Source organism: Furipterus horrens, unplaced genomic scaffold, assembly GCF_987537825.1.
Source record: "Furipterus horrens unplaced genomic scaffold, mFurHor1.1.pri manual_scaffold_9, whole genome shotgun sequence".
NCBI classification, from domain to species: domain Eukaryota; kingdom Metazoa; phylum Chordata; class Mammalia; order Chiroptera; family Furipteridae; genus Furipterus; species Furipterus horrens.
Window position 1 is genome coordinate 84,531,181 of NW_028327179.1, and position 26,457 is coordinate 84,557,637.

General features: G+C 40.1%; 1 protein-coding gene across 1 annotated transcript in view; it reads left to right on the forward strand.

The window, feature by feature from the left end:
• Window positions 1-26,457, forward strand: part of SND1 (staphylococcal nuclease and tudor domain containing 1) — a 427,097-nt gene that overhangs the window by 239,017 nt on the left and 161,623 nt on the right. Inside the window, exon 14 of the mRNA XM_090287466.1 lies at window positions 6,900-6,972. Within this exon, the coding sequence (XP_090143592.1) occupies window positions 6,900-6,972 (73 nt within the window). The remainder of the gene's footprint in view (window positions 1-6,899; window positions 6,973-26,457) is intronic.

Here is a 26,457-nt window from a genome sequence, read left to right on the forward strand (position 1 = left end):
AATAGTTACACGTCTGTGGATTTATCCTAAGGAAGAAATAGCAAGACACCCAGTAGTTTATTTAGAAGTTATTCTTCATGGCATTATTTATAATACTATAAGTATTATATTTACATAAATATCTAGCAGCAGGCAATTGATTAAATTACGGAACTTGGATCCATATGATGGCTTTATGTACAGCTATTAAAAACGATGTAAAAAATTAACAGCATGCAGAAGGGTTCATTTATTTTAGTGTTATTGTTTCTAGTGGAGGGAAGAAACTGTAATCCTTTTCCCACATTTTTCTTGAAGCCTAAGTGGGTGGGTATGTGTGTATAAGCACTTAGAAATTATGTTAATGATACTTTTATCTTGGAATAGAATTAATGAATCAATGTAACACCAAATTTTTTTCTGATGGCCATTTTGGCCTTTGTGATCAGACATAAGAAATTATAAAACCAATGTCACTGAGGTACTTTTAAGCTATCATTGCATCTGATCTCACCTTGACTTCTCAGAAGACTTTAGGCTGATGTTGACCATTTCTACCCAGAACTAACAGTCCTGTGGTCCTAATCAGGGCCATTGAGTTCCTTTATTTGTGTTTCCCATCATTCTAGCACTGGGCTGCCTTTTCTCTGGTGGTTCTCTGCCACAGAGGTCAGTTTTCCCTCCTCTCTCTTATTAAATACTGCAGATCTGTTGCCACACCCAGCACAATAGCATGGGTTTTCATTTCTTTTTATGTTAATTTTAGATGAAATGATGGTCAAGAGTTCTTTGTTATTTGCTTCACTGCCTCATAATACCTACTGAGTTGTTAGTCTGCCCACCTCCCCTTGACTATAGGACTCAATTTCCTCCTTTTCAGTCTGTATTCTCCGTCTTTTCTGTCTTTCATATCAGTGATTCTGAGTTCGTTGAAAGTGCAGCCACATAATCTTAGTGCCCCCACCTACCATCTGCACCTGTGCCTGCTCTGTATCTTATTTTCTGAGTGTCTGGACCCTGTGGCTTCCTCCAGCAGGCAAGGAGCCAGTAGCGAGGCTAAAGGAATTGTTTGTTGCTTCTGTGTTCCGTTGATACCTGTATTTGGTTCATGCTGAAACACTATATTCTTCAGTGTGACTTGAAACACAATGAGAGGTGCTTTAGAAAATTAGCAAGTTATTCACTCTCTGTTCTGCTTTGTAACCTCTCCTGTATTGTCTAGTAGGAGTTTTGTACAGTCCTGCCACTTGGTTCTGTTTTATATTTTATTGTTTATGGTGGTCATAGTTTTGCTCCCACTCACTGCCGCTCCGATTGTTGCCTGTTTCTCTAGTTCTAGGAGACTTGCTGAGGGAAATGTGATGCTTTCATCCTTGGCGTACTTCTGCTTCCATTCAGAGGTCAGGCTCTTCTGCCCTGTACCATTCCAAGTAATAAAACCAATATGCCTCAAAACTGAAGTGTATATCCTGACACTGTACATCCAGAAGAGCCAGCAAGCCTCACTCTTCTGCCCTATAGTCACTTGGGAATGCCCATGTCTCCACCGTGAAATATATTCAGTATTCTTCCTTAGTCAGTCCCTGGTCATTTGCTCAGCTTTGCTAGGCACACAGTAACTGAACTAGATGGCCCTGAGTTTCTATAACTATGCGAACGTAGCTCTGTGTTCAATGCAATAGCAAATATTAAGAGTAGAATCCTAATTCTCAAAGGGCCTGAATTCTAGCTATAGAAATAAAGATTAACATAGCATGCACCGTGAAAGTAATATGTTGCAGTTTATAATTACATGCTGAATTCATCCTGTCCCCCCTCATATGTATATTTATATCATTCCACTCCCATTTCAAAGTCATATGTAAATACTCTCAGCATACAAACTACAGCTTACTTAGGACCCCCAGTAAAGAATTCCTGATGTGATAACTGTGTTATGATTGTGATGAGGTGGTTTCTGTGAATAACTTATAACTCTTTTTATTCTATATTTTGGGCCTAGAAGGGCACACATAATGAATAACTCTCATGTAGAGACATGGAGAAAATGGGTCTAATTGGATTAGAAGGAGAGATGTAGAAACCATGTGAAGATATAAACTGGGGTCACATGGTAGAAGCCCAAGAAGCCAAGCATTAAAATTTCCACTTGCTGTCACAGGCTGGTGGTCTTTGTTTTAGGTGGAAGTGGGGGAGCAAAATAATAAAATTGATTTTTGTGAGAAGTCATGCAGCAGTGAAACACAATGTTGAATCAAAGTAGTGCGCAGTATCAAAAGGGATTGATTGGATTTAGTTAAAGTATTCTTGATGTCATCTTGGAATAAATTGGTGAGGGTCTGGCCCAACAAGGGGTTTACAAAAGGGCCAAGTAAGTACAGTTAGGAAGAAAGAAAGTATTGGATGTAGGCAAAGAAGCAGAAACGGGGTTAGGAACATTTTGATTTCCAGTTACCAATAAAGTATTGTTTAAGGGAAATTATGGATTCAGGAGCTTCTGATACCTTTCAGCTCAGTAGCTTCTCTGGCCACATCATTTCCATGCTAATTCTGTTGTATGCCATTTCTGCTTTCCATCACTTTATTTTCCTTATGTATGAAAGTATTTCTTTCCCCAGAAAAATTCACCTATATAATTTTATCATTTTAGGGTTCATAGATACTGCCAGCATTCTAAGTGTAAGTGTGAAGCTCATTTATGTCCCCAGGTTAAGAATTCCTGATGTGACAGCTCTTTTATAGCTGGCATTATTAGGTTGCATCTAACCATAGCTCCTTTGACTTTCTTTTAATCTCATAAGAATATTTGTTCAGAATGACAGCCTACCATCATTGAATTGTGATTAAGATTATGGCCTGTTGGCACAATATGAACTGTTATGAGTCAGCGGTGCCTTGGAGAGGGTTGGTCTAAGAGCAAACACTATTGCATTGTGTAAAGTGTGCTGACATTCTAATCCTGGTGCGCTAAGGCAGTGGGGGTAATTTTATTTAACATTTGATGGTTTTATTATCCAGTGGTGAGGCAGTAGCATCTCCTGTGTGAGAATTTTAAACTTTCCTGTTGAAAGAAAGAGTGTTTTAGTGATTGGAATGAAATTCTGCTCCCACACTGTAGCTTCTAAAAGCTTCTAGAAGCAGCCTAGACATCTGGGTTGTCATTTCTCTTCTGACATTTACCCCTTTGTATGATGTGGGTATATGCCCACTTTTCCTGGCTGGTTAATGATTTCTGTCCCTTATGGACACTGCTGGTCTTTGCCATCTTTGCACTGCTGGTCCTTGGAGAGGAAAGGTTCTGAGAGGAGCAGGCTGTGTTCTGCCCCACTGCTTCCTTTCTCCTGGCTGGCCTGAGCACCAGCCTGCCTTTGTGAGAAAGCAGCTATTAAGCAGACACAGCAGGAGAAGTTTAAAAGTCAGGAGTTTCATTCCTTGCCTAATGAAAAGGGATGTTGAGCTGTGGTTGCAGCCTGCAGGGAGAGGGACTGTGGGGAGGGGTGTTGGTGTTTGCTTTGTGGAGCAGGTTATCAGTGCAAGCAAACCTGCTAGCTGACTCCCCTCCCATGTCTCAAAGACAGAGCTCCCCAAACCTACCCCAAAGAAACTAGGTTATATAAGATGCACAGGGAGCCCTCCTGAGAAGTAGCAACAAGGCAGCAGAACCTGGATCTTGACTCTACCATCTATACAACTGTTAGGAGGCAGTCGGTCATGTCCTATAATCTTACAGTCCTGGTACAAAGATGTATATTACAGTATATTCCTTTTGGCAAAGAACGGTGGCAAGCCTGCCACTCTTGGTGTTTTCTCCTTTCCTCTTTGAGATACATGCACAAGTTTCTACACTGGGCACTTCCCGCAGTTACTGTCTTGAGGAAAAGCTCTTGCTGTGGCGTTATTAGCCTTGTGTCAGGCCGAGGGAGGTTTTCTGGGGATGGCTCACCCGGGTCATTTCTGCAGCAGTATGGGGACAAGAACCAAAGCAACCCCCGGCACAGGGTAGGAGATTGAAACTGAATTACGTAACATTTAGCTCATTTCTCAGCCCTCACGTTTTGTAGCCTGGGTCCAGTGTACCACTTACACTTGAGAGTGCTCTGTAGGTGGGCATTACATGTACTTAGTGTTTATGAATTATTAACTTTTAGTTTTGCCTCTATTTTGTTAACAGCAATGAGAACTGTATCTGTTTGTATATGATATTATAATACTGCTTTCTTGCTGCCTCTTGAATGTACCTGAAATTGATTTAATTTAGTGATCGTAAGTTTGGAAAGATAAATTCTTTGAAGGTTTTTCCAGAATTAATACCTGAATGTAAATAAGTGTCTGATAATATCCTTTTTAGGAACAAGGTAAATCATAAAGTTTATTTTTTAAGACTTAACTTTCAAGAATTGTTTGTTTTTAAATGTCTTATGTGCACTTACCTGTGGCTTTTGGTTTGGGGTATTATATTTTTTTCCCCTGGGTAGCATGCTTAATCTTTTTGGTTAAGTCCTGGATTTCTGCTTAGGGCACAAAGCTGCTCTGGAATCACAGTAAGAAAGCAGAATTTTAATGTATCACCTTTTACTTCCTTTGCCTCGAGAACCTCTTGTTTCCTAACTTAACTGCTCAGGCCCAGTTCTTTTCTCCTCATAGTATACGAGATGCTCTGTAGCCCCCAGGAAAGGTCTTGTGTTCAGCAATGCTCTCACATGAACTGTCTAAGGTCCATTTATTTTAGTTGTCCTTGCTGTTAGAAGATAAGGCTGTAGGCAGTTTGGACCCTCAGAGGACCTGTGGAATGCTTAGCAGGCCTCGCTTTGAAGGAAGGCGAGTTGCCATCAGGGTGGCTGTGCATTTGCCTTGCCTCGGAGGCTTTGTTCTTCCCAAGACAGTCTCTCTGAGTTTATGGTAGCAGATCAGGGAAAGGGATAGCCTGTTGGTGGCAGAGGATGAGTAAGGTCTGTTGTTGTCTTCCGGCCAGTGGTTTCCCATATAAAACAGCCTCTGGTCCTCTCCTGTTAGCTTAAAAACCCCAAGGGGCTGGGACAAACCTTGAGAACCAGGCCTGGTATGTGATCATTAAGAGGCTCCCTGAATGATAAGTCATTGGACTAAAGTGTAAAAGGAAGAATCTGACCTATTTGCAATTTCTAAAGCAGAAGAAGCCCTTGATTCAAGTTCAGGAGGGAGCCAGGGGATTAATGGAAGTTGGAGATGTCTTCTTTCAGTTAGCAGTTCAGATCAGAGGAAGTGTATGATGCTTTTTTTTTCTTGTTAACTCTGTACTTTCATATCTTACCATCATCATGGAATGAAAACTAGATAGTAAGGAAAGCATTTGTTTGTTGTTTCTGAACAGAAGGCATTTTAAATCAGTTGAGGGAGAAGCAGATACCCTGTGATGGAGGATGGGGTAAGAGGTGAATGGTAACGGCCCCAGTATGTAAGAAATATGACTGTTGGTAACGCAGGAGCCCAAAACCAGGGAGGCATTTAAGTGTTCATGATATTCCGAAAAAAACCACCTGGTGGACTAGCAGATGTGACATGCCGTTTATTACTCACCAACAGCGGCAGATCAGTGCAAGAGATGCCGCACCTCCTCCAGCCTCAGGCTCGTTATAAGGGGTCCCAGACGAAGGCAGCGCAGGTCCAGGTTGCGCAAACCTACCTGTGGCCCAGAGCTACATTACATCAGTGTGCACGTGCAGAAGGAACAGGTCAAGAAGCTGCTCCCAAAAGGAGATAAGGAGGGAGTTACAATCCATTCCCAGTGGCTGTCTGACCAGCCCTCAGTCATGGGAGGGGGAAGGGCCATGTCCATAGACCCCACCCTGGTCCACTTTGCATGGAACAACATTCACCTCATTTGGTTTATGTGAGTTTGATTTAGAAAGTAAAGACCTGAAAGTAACCCCTGCAGAGCAGTGCCCTCTGTTGCTGGTCATTTAGTGAGACTCTGGTGGGAACCATGTAGAGTGTGGTTACTAGTGTGAGGGTTTGAAATACTGACCCCAGTCTAGACAGTTTTCACTCTCGCTGCAATTCAGAAACTCTAAAAAGGGTAGTACATAGTGTGGGCACACCCTCGCATCTCTATTCCTCATTCTCTAAAATGTTCCCTGCTTGGGTCTGCAGACTGGCAGGTCACCAGAAGGTCTTATCTAATAGTGTAGCGACTTGAATGATTCGCGCGTCAGTTTTTATTCACCAGTCTTTCATTGTTATATGAGTGGTCATACTTAGGCTTCTGACCCTGTTACCATTCAAGGGATTATGAGATTAAAAATGGGAGATTGGAGCAAACCAACCAGTGGTCAGAGATGTGTGACAGAGTCCCAGAGTCCACTGCTAAATCCACTGTTATTACAACCACAGACTGATTGAAAGTGAAGTTTGATGTCGGTTATGCAGCCTTTGCTAATGCTTCCTCTACTGTTAAATGTCTTTTCTGTACAATATTGGCTTCATTCAGGGCAACTTATCTTTTTTACCTGGGAGGAACTTATTTCCATTAGAATTGGAACACTAGCTACATATTTTGCATTTAAAATGTTTCATGTGTTTAAACACAGAAGAAAACATTATTACCTCTGTTTCTGAAGAGTGTACTCTTCCAACTGATTCTCCTTTTGTGCCTGGAACAATGCCTCTAATTTGGAAACAAGTTCCGGGAGCTCTCTGATTACCGGGCACACTGTTAGCTGAAACTAGCAGCCAAGCACTGACAACTGGGTTTGGAAGAGCAGGCTTATTATTTCCCTCCACCAAATACTCTTGCAGAGACTGGCCACTCAGTCCTCTGCAGTGTGACTTGTGCAGTGAGTGATAGACCCCCATTCGAACGACCTCTCTTCTCACCTCGCTTTCTCACCCTCCTACCCCTTCTCTGTGTGATTTGTTTTTTAATTGGGTTTTTTCTTCTACAGAGCTATTAAGAATGGCAAAGGATTGCATAGCAAGAAGGAAGTGCCTATTCACCGTGTTGCAGACATATCTGGGGTGAGTTGTGTCTGAATGGAGCCCGTGTAGCTCAAAGGTGCCAAGAGTTTAGCTGCTGATTCACCAAAGTACTTCAGCTTATGTGTTTTCTGTAGCTCATTTATTTTCAGGCACTGAATGTAAATTTTTTCAGGGTTGTTGCCTATACATCTGTGAAGATACTGTTTTATATTCTGGAAAAGCAGAATTGAAACTGGAGTTTAAACTTAACCTCCTATCTCATCACCTGAACTGTTACTGTATTGCTTTTCCATTTTTTAATTATTATGATTTAGAAGATATTTCTTTCCAGTTGTATTAAAACAAAATTATCTCTTTAAAATCCCTCTTTAATTCTCACTATGAGGAACATCTTAGTGGGAAAAAGTCAAGTACAGATGTTGGGACAAATTTAAGTATTGTCATTTCCTCAAACTTCTTTTTTTCTGCAGTTGCTGCTAAGTGGGAGAAATGTGTGCACATTTTATGTTAACTCTGTACTTTCTTATCGTACCATCATCATGGAATGAAAACTAGATAGGAAGTTGCTCCAGAAAAATAGAAGGTGGTACACTTTTGAGCTCCCAAAAGGCTGTGTCCAAATGAGTGTTCAGTGGTTAGGACTCTACCCTTGGCTGAATAGATACCTTTGTTAGTTGGGAGGGTTTATTCACTTATTCAGCAGGTATTTCAGTGCCCTTCTATGCCTAGAACTGGTCTAGGCACTGAGAATACAACAGTGAACAAAACTGGTAAAGCCCCTACATGCACATGGGAAGGGGAGACAATGGCAAAATCAGGGAGTGGCAACTGCGAAATAAAACCAACTGAGGGGGGATAGTGAGCAATTGAAGTGTTGATTTTGTTATTTTAGGTTTTTAAAAATTTATTTATTTTTAGAGAGAGGGGAAGGAGGGAGAAGGAGAGGGAAACATCAATTGCTGCCTCCAGCACACCCCCAACTGGGGACTCGGCCCGCAACACAGGCATGTTTCCTGGCCAGGAATCCAACCAGCAACCTCTCGGTTCATAGGCTGAAGCACAAGCCCCTGAGCCCCACCAGCCAGGGCTGAGGTGTTGATTTTGATCAGCTGCCCAGGAAAGTCTTGTTGATTCATCCATTCACCCTCTGTTCCTGGGATATACCTGGGATACAACTCCCATAATCACTGATGGTTAAAGAGGGGGATTCAGGTCCTGTGTAGGGAGGACCACGTAACCCGGGGGTGGTGGCAGAGGAAGGGCTAGTAAATCTCACCTTGGACACTCAGGAAACTTGCCTTGGGCACCAAGAAGTAAATGCAACTAGAAGCAAAAGCTGCTAGAGCTCAGCCTCGCCCACAGCAGGAATGAATTAGAGTACAGTGGTCCCTCTGTATCGCGGTTCACTAATCGTGGCCTCACTGTATCGCGGGATTTTTTTTAAATATTAAATTATTTACCATGGATTTTTCGCTATATTGCGGGATTTTGCGGTTCTGTATACGTATGTTGTTAAAGTTACGTGGGTTTAAAAGTGTAGAATAAATGTAAGGTTCCTACTTGGCGGGGGGTCTAGAATGTAATACCCGCGATAAGTGAGGGAATACTGTATATTATCTTCCTGTCATGTTGTCTTCTCAAGCCTGGCTGAGACCTTGTCTGATGTTCTGTGTGATTGCATATCATAAATGTGTCTGTCTGGCCAGCTCACCGTTGCCCAGATGTAGTGGTACCTTGTTCCTGTTAAGCAATGGGATTCTTTTGAGCTTTCCTTTCTCTATGGCCAGATTACAGATTAAACACTGTTACCTACATTAATTGGACTTTTGTCAAGAAGTTGTGCTTCTCTTCAATGAGTGAGATATCTATATGCATTCTTCATAGCAGAAGAGTTCTGAGCAGTCCACAAACCTGTGGCTAATGGCCTTTGAGCCACAGGTGACTAAGGTGTCTCTGCTCATTGTTGACAGTGTGATGCATCAGGCCTGTGGCTTACCTTGCTGTGGCATTCTTAACAATATTTTCCATAGTATCATTATTTGATGAAAATGTTGGGGTAATCAAAGAGCAATTTGGGGTGAGTTCAGCTGCAGGGGGGAAAGTTATAAATACTTATTTTGGTAAGCACAGTGGTGATTCCTCTACGTTATAGGGCCAGATATGCTCAGGCTCACAATCTAGGGCCTTTCTAGAAGTTGAATGAAACCTGGGGGATGATGCTCACTTTTTGCCTGTGTAGTTCATTTTCTTAATGAGATTTCCCATTGGCAGCAAGGTGAAGTCCTCAGCAGGTTATTTGGGACAGATACACACTTCCTTCAGGACTGCCCTTGGCACCTGCCAGTATAGTGTCCTAATGATCTTTATTGCTATCTGTGAGTCTTAGGCTGCCTCTGCCTTGATGCGTTTTGGTGTTTTTTTGTTTTTGTTTTTGTTTTTTGGTAGCAACAGATTTACCTTCATAGTCTTTTCTGGTTTTGTTTGTGTGTGCACCCGTCCCCCCACCTGTAGCTCAGTTTCATACATATCTTTATTCTTTTTTCTGCTGGATATTGAAGAATTGGTTTCCTCTTATGTTGTTTAAAAATAAATGCCAATTAAATCTCCCTCAGTTACCACATAAATAAAAGAGAAAAGCTCGAGCAAGTAGGCAAGTGCAAGTGAAAACGCTATTTCATTTAAATAGATGTCAGAATGACCTTGCCTACTCCATCACACATTGTTCAGCTTAGATTGGAGCGTTCCTTTTCTTTTTTTTCTCTTTTATTTATTTTTTTGTGCCCTCTGTAACAGGATCTTTTCTTCCCCTTCCAACCTTCTTTCTGTCAAAGTGTCACGGTAAATATATGTGTCTTGGGTGCCCCTCGTGCCATTTAAGGGAGACATATCGGTTTCCAGCTTCCTGAAGCATGCTGGTGATATTAGTGTCTGAGGGACAGGTAGGCATGTGGAGGTCAGGCAGGCAAATAGCTCACAGCTAGATGAAGACAGAACACCTGGAGTGAAGTCCATGAAATACACACGTATAATAGTGCCATAGACATTTCTTAACCTTTTTGTAATTTTAAATGTGTTCCTCTTTCCACTTCCTTCATGACTCTCAGTTTTTGTTAGGCTGAGAGTACATATATAGCAACGTTCTGCCAAAATCATTGACCATGAACTGGTATTTGTGCACAGGACCTCCTCCCACCCTAGTATACATCCTTGGGGGGGAACATACAGGGTGGGTCAAAAGGAGGTTTACAGTTGTATCCACGTATGCAAAACGTAGTTTATTCTTGTATTACTGTTTATTAATTATTGTGTTCAAAAGTGGATACAACTATAAACCTACTTTTGCTTCACCTTGTTTTTATAAGATCCTTACATTTTGTCTTCTAAACACCCTCAAGAAATGTGCTGTATAGGAGAGATTATATATCATACTTAAAAGACAAATCACCTGTAAAGTCCTAGTTTTAGTGGCTCCTAGCATTTAGAGTTGAATTTATACCTCATTGTCTATATCTTTTCTCTGGTATTTTAAAAAAATTATTTCAGCAGGTAAGGGTGATTCATAGTGCATTACAGTGCCTCATATGGAGATTAGCAAGTGCAAGGCCTGCCTGGCTGACTTCCTGTGGTGGAAAGTCTGTGATCTAAGCACAGGAGTGAGAGGATGACTCCCTGTTTTGGCAAGTAAGACCCTGGCCTCTTTGGTGATGAAACAGGGAGGGTTTTATAGATCCATTCATTGGCTTTCCCTGGGACTAGACCTTTTTTTTTTTTTTTTTTTTTTTTTTGCTACTAAGTGTCCATCCTTCCTTCCTTCCAGATTGTATTTATTTATTTTTAGAAAGAAGAGAAGAGAGGTAGAGAAACATGATAGGTTGCCTCCTTTATGTGCCCCAGTGGAGAACCTAACCCACATCCCAGGCACATGCCCTCGCTGGGGATCGAACCAGTGACCTTTTGCTTTGTGGGATGATGCCCAGACAACTGAGCCACACCAGTCAGGGCTAAGTGTGCTTTCTAACATTGTACTCTGCTGTTTCAGTTGAGCCTGTTGTGTTTCTTTCCATGTTGAAAGCTGAGAACAGCTTTATAACTTTTCAAAAATGTTATGGTGGTATTACAAGTCCTGGTCATTGCTTCCTTACTTAATCACCTATCCAGTGTCCTTTAGGCCAGGATTTTCCTATGAATATGAAACCAACAAAGAATTTGACCAACCTGGCAGTGGATTTCATTAGATTTGGAGAATGGTTTCTGTGGTGACTGGTTCACATCATACACCCACAATTTCATTATGAGTGGGTTCTTTTTGCCTTGATCCTACCTCCAGTCCCTCGCCAGCATACAAAAAGTTGGAATGTGCATGTCAGTGGAATATAAGGCTGTTGCTTATCTTGGATTTATTATTGTTTTTGCTGTAGCCTGCTCTGTAATAAATACAACCTCCTGCAGATAGAATATAAAACAAACAACAAAATGGGTCTCGTGCGTGGCTTACTGTTGTTCTGGTGAATCAGACAAATCAATTACAGTTCTGAGGTAAGAGAGCTCCCGCTTCTCAGGTTGCAGGTCCCACTCCCACACCCCAGCTTCCTCCTGAGCCTACCTGCTCTCCGTCCTCCTTCCATTGTGTGTGAGTAGAGCTGCGTGAGTCGTTGGTCTATTTCACCTTTCCTCCTTTTCTTTATTTATTTTTTATTTTTTTAAATTGTTTTTCTATTACAATTGTCCCACTTTTTCCCTCATTGCTACCCCTCTACACCCAGCCCACCCCTTCTCCCACAGTCATTCCCCACCTCGTTGTCCATGTCCGTGGGTCATTTATACACGTTCCTTTACTTCCTCCATTTCTGTTGTGTCTGTTCTTTCCTCTCTGGCGCATGAGGAGTTTGCTGACAGTACTATGAGAAGATATAGCCAAACCAGCATCCTGTCCTCTCTAGTCCTATTTCTCAGTCCCAGAAAGGACCCAATTGCTAGAGTAGGGTTGTGCTTCTCCTGAACAACTGCCTGTTTATGATACGAAGTCCTGACAACTTGTCTGTTAGTTTTGTTGTTGTTTCTTCTGCTCTGCTTTCTTCCCTTTATAAAGTCTTTGTGTTTTGTTCTGTTTTGTTTTCCTGTTAACTGCTGCTGTGCTGACTTGAATATTGCTTTTTGTGATCATGTTACCTACGTTTTTGTAACCTCTATCCTTACTGATTTTATTGGAGATGCATAGTATTACTGCTTAAATCATGACCTGGAGTGATCCAAAGACTAGATCTGGGGGTAGGAAGCCAAATTTTCAGGTCCCTCTTATTCCATCATATCATGGACTGAAGGCTTACAAAGTTGACCATTGGAACTCACACAATTACAAAGGATGGAAGTATTCCTTTAAAATAAATAAGTAAATAAATAGGTAGGATTTTCTCTGGCATCTCCTTCTGACCTCTTCCTTCAGTTCCTGGTTTTTCAGTGCCTTCTTGAACTTGAATAGCATTGTTCTCCTTTCCTCGCGGTATTTGAAGCAGTTCTTTCTATAAGAGGCTTGCGGGCCTGTACAGAAGTTATTTTTCTTTAAGTCCTAGTGGAGTTGGGCCTCGATGGAAGAGGTTAAAAATGTTTTGGGGGGCTACAGAGAAGTAGAGTAGTCTGTCCAGTAAGTCTGAAGAAGTTGTAAAAGCACCACAGTCACCCAGAGGCTTTATGGTAGGTCTGTGCTCAATTGCAGTTTTCCGTACATGTCTTCTGACCTACTTGGGTAGATGGTCTTCTTATTTTCATATAATCCTGAAGTACCTTTCAGCGAGCTACCTTTCTGTTCTTTCTAGTCCCTAGTAACTTGGTGGCATAATGCTCCTTTCTTATGTGTTGTTTTAATGGCACTTCCCTCTCTTACTCTCCCTTAGCCTAAAATCACATTCTCATGTCCCCTTTGTGCCAAGCACATGAACTCAGTGCCTGGTGCGTTTCTGAAACCTGGAAGGGTTGTTTACCTCTGGAGCTCCGTTCATACCTTAACCTCTGGACCCATGGCCAGCTCTGCATTTACTACCCTAGGAAAATCCCAGAGGAACCCTGCAAGAACCCACTCACTGTCTGCTGACCTCGCTCTTCAGAGCAGGCGTTATGGGCTCCATAAACACGATGGCCCCTCACAAGGGAGCCGTGGTTAGTGCTAGAGGTGGGTTCTCATGGTGGTTGCCTTGCCTCTCTCCTACATTTAGCAGCCCAAGTTTTTGCCAGTTCAGGGCGAGGTATCTCTTTCTCTGTTTGGTTGTTTCTCTGCCCCCAGCCAAAGGTTCTCGGACTGCAAAGTGCAGCTCATTGACTTGTGTCCTCCTAGCACAGGAACATATACTGCAGCCCTGCGGTGCCAAAGTCGCAGCTACCCTGAGAGCTCCTCCCAGGCTTTTTCCACTTCTTACTCCTTTTCCTTTCTTTCAGCCTCTCCCCGCTCCTCCCCTGAGCACCTTTCCTCCCGTGTCCCTTTCTGCTCTCCCTCTGAAAAAGAGATGGATGTCATTAAGCAGACCACGATCGTGTCATGGAGTTTGGTTCTCCTCAGGTTGTACTCCCTAATGGCTGAGGGCATTGCTTTACTGGCTTTTGTCCATGCTTCTTCCAGTCTTAGGAGTCCTTTGTGGCCAGTTCTTGTTTTGTTAAGTTCTTCTATTCAGACTCCCAGAATTAAGTGCTGGGATATCCCTCTTTCCTTCTAAGGGAAATCTTAAAACATTTATGCTTTCCATAGGAATGAGAGAGAGAAGTGCTTCTTTATTAGGTTGAACAGGTTTCCGCGTGGAATTGCGTGAAGGCTGTGTTTCCGCATTTACCACAGTTAGTGGTGCTGTGTCCAGCAGCTTCCTTCACAGGTTATTCCACTTTTCAACTGAGTTCTGTTCCTTTTATAAATGTCTGCCCTGTAAAGCCCTGAATTTAGGACACAGTCTCTTGCCTGTCTTACTTATTCGGGGGTATCAGGAGGAATTGTTGAAGACTTTGAAACTGGGAAGATTATTGGATACACTTTCATTGGAAGGCTGGGTGCTGCCTAACAAACCCTTTGAGGTTAACTAATTTTGATTTTCTTGTAAATGTTGCAGAAGCTTCTGGTATGCATTTTTGAGAGAACTAACTTTATCCCTAGTCAAATCTTACTTTACTTTATCTTCACCCGAGGACATGCTTATTGATTTTTGAGAGAGGGGAAGGGAGGGGGGGAAGGAGAGAAACATTGAGTGAGAGAAAAACATCAATCAGTTGCACGTTGTACACGCCCTTACCCAAACCCATAATCTAGGCATGTGCCCCGACCAGGAATTGAATCCACTGCCTTTTCATTTATGGGGTGATGTTCCGACAAACAGCCATGCCACCCAGAGCCACTTAGTCTTTAAAATTTATCTTGTGAAGGCCTGGTGGTAATTCAGTGAATCCTGTTTGTACAAATGTGACTCCATATAGATTTCTGCCCTGTAAAAAAAGAAATTATTTCAGATATTACATTTTCATTCTGTAATTTAATTGTACAGTTTTGCATCTTTAGCAAATTCACTTCAGCATTCTTTATTGCCTATACATGTATGTCTGTTCTTCAGATTCTCCTCTGAATCAGTTGTAATTCTTTCTGGTTTCCTCATTAAGTGGGTTAAAATAAAATTTTTTGACACATGTTTGTTTTATATTTTTATAAAAGTCGTAGTTTTACTTGTTTGAAAAGTGTCCTTTAAGAGGGAAGCAATTGCAGAAGTGAAAAATACAAAAGCATGTATAACAATGGGCAGTAAGAGATCCTGTAATTAATGTGTTTGAAAATCTTTGTTTCATTACCTCTTCTGTAGCTGGAAATGAAGAGTCATTTGGCTGTGAAAGTTCTTTAAAAAATAAACAGTTCTAAAGTGAATGTGTGTCTTTCACCTGAAGAATGCCTGGTTCCGTGCCTGTACTTGACTTGGTCTACCTTTCTGTTCGCTGACAAGCATTTGTTTTGGAAAATTCAGACACCATAGCAGAGTGAGGTAGAGGTGTTGAACATTGAAGACAGGGCACAATGTCTTAACATTTGGTGAGTGTGTCCTCGCTCTGCAGGTCAGCACCTCTGAAGACATGCTTGCTCTGGTGACTTGCCTGAGGTGGAGCGCTGTTAGAGACAGAAATTCCTTATTTGTTGCTTCTTATAATAAAACATGTTCCCAAACTAATCAGTAGACTTTATATGTCACTGTAGTAAATTCTGTGTTTCAGGTAATTTTCTGCCACAAGTTTTTCTAGTTCTCTATTGATTCCTTGTTTGAATTCGTGCAGCTTAGCCCCTTAGAAACAAGGTGCCAGCTTTCATTTATGTGTCCTGAGGTATAATGATTTTTTTTTAACTTTCTTCCTTTATTCAAAAAAAAAGAGAAAGGAAATTAAGGGAGTGATTCGAGGAGTGTTTTTTTCCAAAATGCCATCTCTTTCCAAAGAGACTTGCCTCTAGCAGCATAGTTTCTTCTGAGTTATACTCTTTGGATCTCTCTCGTTCTCTGGGTACATGTGGATATTGTCCTGTGATTCTATTTCATGGATCCAAATTGGTTAAATGAGCCCATTACAGGCATGGCTAAATGAATGTTAGGGTGTTTTGAAGGCAGTTGGTAAAATTGCTGATTCCCAGATTCAGATATGTGATTGGGTTGTCTAATCTCTCCCATGGCTACTAAGTGATGTGATAAAACTTGAAATATTTGTGCCCAGCCCCTGCTTTGCTCTCCACTTCACCATCACAACACTACTTAGTCCTGCATTGAACTCATTTTGTCCTGTGGCTATTGCTTATATAAACATCTCACAGTAAGTCATTTTATTAACATAGACATTCTGCTTACTTGTATTTTAAGGCTTTATTTAGCATGCTTCCAAAATATTCCCTACAGATTATATTGTACAAAATTTTGGACACTCCTTGCAGTGTTAATCCTTGAATTGGAGCTCTGGGTCACCCTAGAATTACCTGGTAATTCTGTGCCTCAATTCCTCAAGAAATGGTGTTCTCATAAAGAAATTATAAAATTCCTAACAGAGTTGAAAGGTGTTTGAGAATATAAGCTATTATCACGGTTTGACTCTGGTGGAAAACATATGTTTTATTGATAGTCCATTATTGCAACATTCCCATATACTTCATCCACTATAGAAACTCTGTTCTTCTATATCATATTCAGCTTATTCCAGTATTTCAAGTTCTCAGTTCCAATGACTGTGTTGTTAATTAGCTGTTTTGGGGTAGCATTTCTTCTTGAACGACTGACCCCTTTTCTTTCCTGGCCATGTCTTCATCCTCCTCCTCTAGGGCATTGCTCTTCTTCCAGGAACCCCTCACCACCCACCCCTTTATATTTTATTGATTATGCTATTAGTGTTGTCTCAATTTCTTTTCCCTTTGCTCCCCTCCACCCAGTATCTCCCTTCCCTCTAGCAGTCCCACTTCCCTTAGTTCATGTCTATGGGTCATGCATGTAAGTTCTTTGGCTTCACCCTTTCCTATATTATCCTTAACTTTCCCTTGTCTGTTTTGTGCCTACCAATTATGCTTCTTAATCCCTGCACCATTTCCCCATTTCTCCGTCTTCTTCCCCTCAGCTGATAACCCTCCAAATGATCCCCATACCTATTATTCTGATCCTGTCCTGGTTGTTTGCTTAGTTTGTTGGGTTTTTTTGTTTGTTTTTTTTAGGTTCTGTTGCTGATAGTTGTAAGTTTGTTGTCATTTTAATGTCCATAGTTTTGATCCTCTTTTTCTTAAATTAGTCCCTATAACATTTCATATAATAATGGCTTGGTGATGATGAACTCCTTTAGCTTTACCTTGTCTGGGAAGCCCTTTATCTGCCCTTCCATTCTAAATGATAGCTTTTCTGGATAGAGTAATCTTGGTTGTAGGTCCTTGCTTTTCATCACTTTGAATACTTCTTGCTAGTCCCTTGCTGCCTGCAAAGTTTCTTTTGAGAATTCAGCTGATAGCTTTATAGGCACCCCTTTGTAGGTAACTCTCTGCTTTTCTCTTGCTGCTTTTAAGATTCTCTCTTTGTCTTTAACTTTTGGCATTTTAATAATGATGTGTCTTAGGGTGGTCTTCTTTGGGTCTATCTTGTTTGGGACTCTCTGTGCTTCCTGGACTTGTATGTCTATTTCCTTCACCAAATTTGGGATGTTTTCTTCATTATTTTTTCACATAAACTTTTAATTTCTTGCTCTTCCTCTTCTCCTTCTGGTACCCCTAGGATTCGGATGTTGGCATGTTCAAAGTTGTCCCAGAAGTTCCTAAGCCTCTCATTTTTTTCAATTCTTGTTTTCTCATTCTGTACTGGTTGACTGTGTATTTCTTCCAAATCATTGATTTGAACCCGGTTTCCTTCCCTTCACCATTTTGTGTGGATTTTCCTTTGTTTCACTTAGCATAGCCTTCACTTCTTCCCTTCTGTGTTTGCTGCTGTACTCAATCATATCTGTCAAGTCTATGAGCATCTTTATCACCAGTGTTTTGAACTCTGCATCGGTCAGGTTGGCTATCTCCTCATCTGTTAGGTTGGCTATCTCCTTGTCGCTTAGTTCTGTCTCTGGAACATTGATCTGTTCCCTCTTTTGGGCCATACTTCTCTGTCTCCTCAACTTGACAGGCTCCTGTGTTTGCCTCTGTGTCTTAGGTAGAGATATCACACCTGTTACATTGTAAGGAGCCTTAGGTATTTGTCAGTACAGGGTGACCCATTTCAGCACATTGTGGCACTGTATGTGGGGGAAGGGTCTGAGAGGGAACAATGCCACTTGCTCAGCACTCACCCCTTTTCCAGGCTCTTGTCTTGCTTCCCGTATGCAACTGATGCCTCTCTAGCTGTTGCCCTGGCCATTGTTCGCAGAGTGGGTGGGTCTGTGGATGTTCTAGGACCGTAGGAACCCCCAAACAAACAGACTCTGCTGAGAGATGGGCAATTTCTTGCTCTGCCCCAATGCCCACTGGTTTTCACAGTCAGAAGCAATGAAGCTTTATTTTACCCGGCACTGGAACCGTGAGCTATGGGGTCTGGTCTGGTGCTGGGAGAGCGCCCCAGGTGTCCCTCATGACCCTTTAAAACATGTGACTGTACTTTCCGCTGGCCTACTGCTGCCGCCACTGCCGCTGCCACCACACTACATTCTCTCCGCCCCGGCTCCACCCCTCCTACCTATCTGGATGTGTATTTCTTCTTTATATCTTTCTTTGTTGGACTTCCATGCAGCTCGATTCTCTGGAACTTCTGGCTGTCTCCAATTTTGAGGTACTTGTATTTCTTCTTAGAAGTGGAGGGAGATGCAGCATGTCTGCCTATGCCTCCATTTCAGCCAGAAGTCAGCCAATTTCTGCTTTTATCTGTCTTCTGATCATTCCTTTCTTCAGCATTTACATAATCGCTAATTTCCATGATTTTGCACCTGTTGATAGCTGTTTTCAAGTTGACACATGTGCACTGGTTTTCCTCACTAGTTTCTCAATAAAGAAGAGGGCATCTTTTTTGTATTGCTTAAGAGCCTAGTTTAGATTTGATTTGCCAGATGATGATCTTAAACAGTGTGGTTGTGTTTGGAAAAGTGAGAGCCTGGCTCCTGGCTACAGCGTTAACTGTGGTGGTAGTAACTAAAAGTGGACAGGCTTATTTTCTGGAACAGAGATTTTCAGCCTTTTGCATCTCATGTCACACATAAACTAATTAGTAAAATTCCACAGCACACCAAAAATTATTTTTTATCAATCTGACAATAAAATTAGGTATACTTTTGATTCTTTCATATGGGATAGCTATTATGTTAGGTATTGTCTTTTAGTTTGACACTCTAAAGGGAAAAAGATCAGTGCTCCTGAGTAAAAAGTCAGGTATTACATGTTTTAAAAATTGTTGTGGCACACCAATGTGCCTCTTGAGGCATACTAGTTGAAAATTGCTTTCTAGACATAATAGCAATGTGGAGCCATGATTAGTAGCATGGGCTCCAATAGTAGATCACCCAAGTTCAAGTCCTTGCTCTATTGCTTATTACTTTGTCTCCTTGAGGGAGTTCTTTAACCTCTCTGTGCCAGAGTCTTCCCATTTGTAAAATTAATAATAATGACCCTCACCTCATTAGATTTGTGGTGTGATTGAATGAGTTAATACATAACTGTTGACATAGTGAGAGCTCAGCAGAGAGCAGTGGTTTGCGTGGCGGTGGTGATTGTTATTAAATTACTGAGCATCCTGCCTAGCACTTAGGAAGTCCTATAAATGGTAACTGCCATCACCATCATCAGTAGTATTTTTATTTCTTACTTTTTTCCTGCCCCAAATCCTATTCCTCCCTCTTATGAGTTCTTTTATTTCCTCTTTATCTCCCATTTGATATTTAACATATGCTGTCTGGTTTGCTTTTAAATGCATTTTTCATATTGAGTCAGTGAATGAATGATCAAACAATATGTATTTATCAAGAGCTTATTATATGCCAGACACAGTGTTGGGTGTTGAAGATAAAACATTAAATAAGATTATGTAGTTCTTATAGGGCATACACAATTCATTACATAATTACAGTTGTGCTAGAAGTACTGAGTCCTGTGAGAGCATAAACTCAGGGCCATTGCTTATTCTATGTGGTCAGAGAAAGTCTTTTCAGTGATTTTAAAATGAGTTCTAAAGAAGGAGTTAGTTAATGATAAAACTCTGTATAGGAGGGTCCTAAGAGAGAAAGCTGCTTGGTCTCAAAGGCAAGGCAAGTATTGCTATAATGTGAGGCTAGTGATTGGAGATGGATGCAACAAGGAATGATTGAAACATTTCCACTTTGTAGTCCCTGATAAGAATTTTGAAGTTTGTCTGAAAAGCAATGAGAAATCATTAGAATGAAATGGAGCAATTAGGTCACCATAACATATATGCTGTTTAATATACGTATTCCTGCCCTTCCTCCACCCCTCCCCCACTTTCTGGCTGCTTTTGGAGATAGACTTGAGGCAAGGGTGGCTTTAGGCTGTACTGGTTAGTAGGGGAGGGCATTGCAGTGCGCTGTGTAAGGACTGGGTGGTGGCTGGAACAAGGGTTATGACAGTGGATGTGGAAAGATAACTGAGATCCAGTTTGATGGCAGAACTGGTAGCATTTGGTCTTTGTTTGTTTGCATCAGGGGTCAAGGAAGGGGAATGAAACCAGTGTCATGCTTGAGCATCCTATGTGTCTGTCTGGGTACAAATAACGTTTGATGGCAGTGCTGTTTTTCTCACATAGTAAATATTTGGTGGTATAGATTTGGGAGGAAAATCAAGAATTTCTGGACATGTTAAAATTGAGGTACCCATGAACCATTCAGATGAGACATTCACATAGTCCATAGCCCAGAAAAGTGGCTTGGGCTTTATGCATGAATATAGGATTATTGGGAAAATTAAGAGAGAAGAATCCCTTGGCCAAACCCTTTATCTCCAAAATTTAAAAATCATATATGGGGATTCACTGGCCAAAGAAACTTAAGAAAGAACTTCCTGGGCTGTCAGAGGAAAATCGTAGAAACTAAGAGGAGATAGAGCCTCAAATGTAAGAGTTGCCTCTTCTGCTTCAGGGTTGAGACAGATGAAGATTGCGAGCTGTCCAGTGGACTCAGCAACATAGGTTACTGGTGACCTTAGTTAGAGCTCTTTTGGTGGAATGAAGGGGTGGAAAGCAAGAGCTAGCTGTCTTCCCAACTGGATTATCCCCCAGGGAAGTTCACATCTCTGTACCTTCAGTTTCAGAAGTTTTCAAACAATAGTAAGTGGATAAATGTCTGTGATAATCATGTCTATGGAATTTTCAATGAGTGAGAAAGTTTTAGAGCATCCATAATTACATAGGCACTGATGGAGAAAGGTCATATGCCAGTGACCTGAGAGCCTTGGTTGAAAAAATTCATTGTTATCTTGACCAAAACTCTGCCATCATTCATGCATTTGGTATATGGTTTTCATTGATAGACCAGATACTTAGACATTTACTTCTAGAACCCCAGTACAATATTCACATGTGAGTACATCATACCAAAGTTATAAAAGTCACGCCAAATGGGGGCAGGGTTAAGTCTATATTTTTCCTTACAAAGAATTTAATTTCCCGAAGAATCTTGAAACACCAATTCAAAAGAACTTATGCACCCCTATGTTCATTGCAGCCCTGTTTACAATAGCCAAGTGCTGGAAACAACCTAAGTGCCCGTCTGTAGATGAGGGGATCAAAAAACTGTGGTACATTTACACAATGGAATACTATGCAGCAGAGAGAAAGAAGGAACTCCTGCCATTTGCAACAACATGGATGGAACTAGAGAGAATTATGCTTAGTGAAATAAGCCAGGCAAAGAAAGAAAAATACCATATGATATCACCTAATACAGGAGACTAAAGAACAACACAAACAAAAGAACTAAATAGAACAAAGAGCAGAATAGCAGTCAATGGGGGGAGGGGGGAGGGAGAGAAGGGGGATAAGTAAGGGAAGGATTTAGTCAAAGAACGTGTATAAATGACTCCTGGATACGGACAACGGGGAGGGATATGATTGCGGGAGAGGGGGTGGGCTGTGGGCTGGGTGGGGGAGAGAAATGAGGGGGAAATGGGACAACTGTAACTGAAAAACCAAAAAAAAAAAAAAAAAAAAAAAAGAATTTAATTTCCAAATATACGCACAATACTACAGTTCTAATTACTATTTTCACTAAGGATAATTTCATTATGGTTTAAGGATGTTATCACTTTTTTTTTTTGTAATGTCTACATGGAATTCTGGGTACTTTTTATTAAATCAATTTCTAAGCCCAAACATGGGGCTCTTTACATCATGCTGCTTGCTTTACTAGGAACACATTTTTCTAATTCTTACATCACGGAAATTAATGTGTGATTTTTGTTTTCTGCCAATTGTTGACTTTCTTTTGACTCTGAACTACAATTAAGTTAAATTTTTATTCCTTAGGAAAAAGGGCTACTTAGTTCAGCATTGTCAGTGCCATAAAGCACTGTGCTTAGATGCTAGTTTTTGAAGAAATTATGGAGCAAATTTCACATCTAATTTCAAGTTGAGATATTTTCCAAATCAGTTCACAGACTTATTTCAGTGTCCATATTATTTATTGTCTCAAAATATACAGAACAATTATAAAGTATGAATTTACTCTAGAGAATGTAGAATTTGGCTTTAAGGTACTGGCAAGACAGTTATCCAGATGAAAGTTTATCCGAGCAAAGCTGAATCAGCACTGAATGTTAATCTTGTTTTCTTCTTTTAAAAACAAAAACTTACACTTTTTTTTGACCACCAATTTTCTGTCCGAAGTTTTGTTTGATTACATCAAATGTAAATAAGCCAGAAAATAAAGTTATCTCTACTACTACCATCAGCAATTTTTCAATAAAAATACATCTTCTCACCAAAATGTGGGGTTTTTAGTTTTCATTTTTCTCCCACCCACCCAGCGGTCCCCCTCTACCCTTTTTGTAAGTGACACAAGCTTTTTTCAGTACCTTGAACAGTGTCTGCCACGTAGTAGGTGCTTTATTGCTTTTTTCTGTTAATTATATTTTTCCAAATGAATATTATTCAATCATACTTTTAACATCAGCCTAGTAGTCTGTCTTATTAATGTAATAACGTTGTTGGCTATTTGGGTTTGGATTATATATTTTTTTTCCCATAAACAGCATTGATTCCTTCAGCTAATTCATAGTCTGTAATTATTTTCTCACAATAATTTTATAAGGAATATATGCCAAAGGATAGCATAGAGTTTTGTTTTGTTTTTTTAGTGTCATTATTCTATACATCTTTATTGAGTAAAATGATTAGGGTTTTAGTTTGATGCATTTGATGTTCTTCAAAACTGTCTTAATTAGTAATAAATACTATAATAGTTGTCATTTTTCTTCATATCTCAAAAACTAGAAAACTTTCTTTTCCAAATTTTATAATTATCTTTTTATTAACTATAAAAATGTAGGGCTTTAAAAAGACTAATTAGACATAATAAAACTTTTATCTAAGATATATTGGACCTAAAGTAATATGACTGCAGGCAAAAAATAAATGTTCACAGTACTTTTAGGGGATGTGGACATTATTTTAGTCATCCAACCTTTGATAGTATTTTGATATATATTTATTTTTTTGGTCACAAGTTCCTTGCAAATATTTTTTTTAAATTCTTTTCTGAAGTTGTGTTCTTGTCTCAGGTGGGGCAGAGGTTTGCCTAACATCAATTTCCTTGCTCCTGAGTTCTTGATTTATCCATGAAATGAAACTTGTGCTTTATCAGATCGTCTTTTAAATTCTTTACTCTGCATATATTATTTTAATTATATCCCAAGCTATTTTCTGCTCCTGTAATAAATTCTTACCTGTTGCCTGTAGAGACTTTGAAAGTGATAAAAATTGATCTAAAATTTCTAAAGAAAAAAAACAGCATTTCAAACCTTTAATTATTTTTTTAATCACAGCCTTATAATTGATATCCAGAGCAGTAGACTCTTCTTGATGTACTTTGTTCCGTATGCCACCTATCATGCATACGCTATTTTTAGACTAGTCTTAGGTCCTTTTCCCAGAAATTGTTTATTGTGGTACAGCCCTGCACTACTTAACGATGGGGATACATTCTGAGAAATGCGTCGTTAGGCTCTTTCATCATTGTTAAAATGTCATAGAGTGCACTTACTCAAACCTAGCTGGTCTAGCCTACTGCACACCTGCGCTAGATGGTGTGGCCAGCCTGCTGCTCCTAGGCTGCAAGTCTGTACAGTATGTCAGTGTACTAAATATGGTAGGAATTGTAACACAATGGTTAAGTATTTGCATATCTAAACAAATGCAGAAATGTTAAAATGCACTATAAAAGATTAAAAATGGTACACCTGTATAGTGCACGTACCACAAATGGAGTGGGCGAGTCAGTGAGTAGAGAGTGAATGTGAAGGCCTAGAGCATTACTGTGCAATTCTGTAGACTTTATAAACACTGCACACTTGGGCTACACTAAACTTAATAAAACACAAGATTAAATCAAGTGCAAGAGAAAATGATGCAATCAAGAGACAGTAAGCACAAGATATATGAGGCTACTGTTGGCATAACACAGCATACTGTTTTACAGCAAACTTTTTTGGTAAGTAGAAAGGGTACACTCTAAAATAACGATAAAAAATACTATAACATATATATAAACCAGTAACATAGTCGTTTATTATCATTATCAAGTATTATGTAATGTACATAATTATAAGTGCTATCCTTTTATACGACTGGAGGTGCAGTAGGTTTATTTACACCATCATCACCACAAACATATGAGTAATGCCTTGCAACATTAAGACAATTATAGTGTCACTAGGCAGTAGGAATTTTTCAACTCCCACCATCGTATATGCCATCTGCCATTGACCAAAAACGTTATTATGCAGCACTTGACTGTATTCCTTTAAAAATTCATTATTTGTTGGAGCATCGTCCTATACACCAAAAGGTTGCAGGTTCGATCCCTAGTTGGGGCACATTTGGGAGGCAGTTATTTGATGTCTCTCACATTGATGTTTCTCCTCCTCTCTCCCCTCTTCCTCTCTCTCTAAAATTGATAAATATATCCTCAAGTGAGGATTTAAAAAATCATTATTTGATTCTTACAAAATGAACAACTTAGTTGTTAAATGGTGTCTTTCTTTCGTTAATGATTGTGTTTAAATTTACAGTTTAAAACAGAAGTGCCACCCTTAACTGTTTTCTTATCAGCCTAATGATTTGTTTGCCGTAAATTAGATGTCTACAGATTGGATAAATTACATGTTTTTAGAGAAATATATTATGTGAAAATAATTGAAGGTATGCCTTCCAGTGCATTAACCTCCTGTATACCTTTTTCACTTACAGATTGGTATCCCTGAATAATCTCTTAGGTCTGTGCTTTTGAGTAGTTACAATTTAGGTTTATAATGAAATGTTTTCTTCACATCATAAATAAAGTAGCCAGTGGTATCAAAAACATAGTGTTTTACTATGCTGATCAAAAGGAATTTATCTTTTAGAGTCAAAGTAGTCATAGGGTAGTCTTTCTCCAGAATAAAACTACAAAAACCATTTTGTATTTACTTACTTAACCTCAGAGAGATAAAACATTTTCTCTGCAATAGGAATAGGAGGGTTTTCTTTTGTTGTTTTTAAAGGAAAAGGGTAGACCAGGAAAGTAGAAGGCATGGATTTAGGAAGTAACCCAAAATATGATGTGCAGGGAATTTCCAAGGTCTTGGTGAAAGGAATGCCCAGGCCGTCTGCTTTGGGCAGGCCTCACTGGCCACCATACAGAAGTCAACAGGACAATGGGAGCTCTACAGAGAAGGCTGTAATTTACAAAATCATAATTTTATAACCACTGAATATCAATTTTATAAAAAATTATAGTCATCTGCTGGGAAGTTAGAATATGGAGAAATAGGAAAAGGGACCATTTGGAGTGAAGTTGGGTTGGGAGAGAAAGGTGCATTTTGTGTGTGGAAACTTTTCTCAATCTCACAAGTTGTGAGCCATAACTTTCAGATAGTTCTGTGGATAGGCAGATCTAAGGAAGAATATTTCTTGGCACTGTGTTGGTGGACTATACACCTCAAACAAATTAGAGGACTGAAAATCGGAAGAGAGCAAGTTACTTTCTTGTAACTAAGTATATATTGGGGGGGTGGAAATTATTTATAAAAATTATGTATTCTTACATGTTTAAATTTCAGGCACATTTAAAGTACTGTCCATTTGATGCAGTACATCTATTGGACATCTTTTTCCACTGCTCAAAACAGTTTTTGAACTCATCGGTTTTGATACCTTTTAGTGTTTCTGCCATTTTTTGTTTCACCTCTTGCACATCGGCAAACCGTTTCCCTTTGAGGACTTTTTTCATCCAAAGAAACAAAAAGTCACTTGGGGTGAGATTGGGTGAACAGGGAGGGTGGCTCATGCTGTTTTGGGCCAAAATTTGCTGAACACTCAGTGCAGTGTGGGCAGGTGTGCTCATAAATCACCCATCATGAAAGAGGCAAAGGTGTTGAAACAATCTAAAAAAGAATTAACTGAAGCTGAACGCAGCCTCTCACAGCAATACCAGCTGGTACACTGATAACAGATGGGTTCCTAAAACACACCTAGTGGGGGAAGCCTGGGGACCCACCCTCCAGAAGGTTTTTTTAGGTCCTCCCACCCCCATACCTCTACCCTTTTTACATGAGACACACATATACCATCACTGTGCTTTATAAGCTAAACTTATAGTACAAAAGAAGGCTTATAGGGCATTGTATTTCCTATTGATGATAAAAATGTAGATTTTCCCACTAAAGTAGTGAATGTATTTCTAAAGGTTAAATTGAATTGTTATCACAGCATAATTTCAGCAGGTTAAATTTGGGAAACTGAAAGTCATTCAGTAAAAGAATAATCTCTGAGCCTGTGTAGAATTTTCATTCTATTAAAGTTGACTATCACCCTGGCCAGG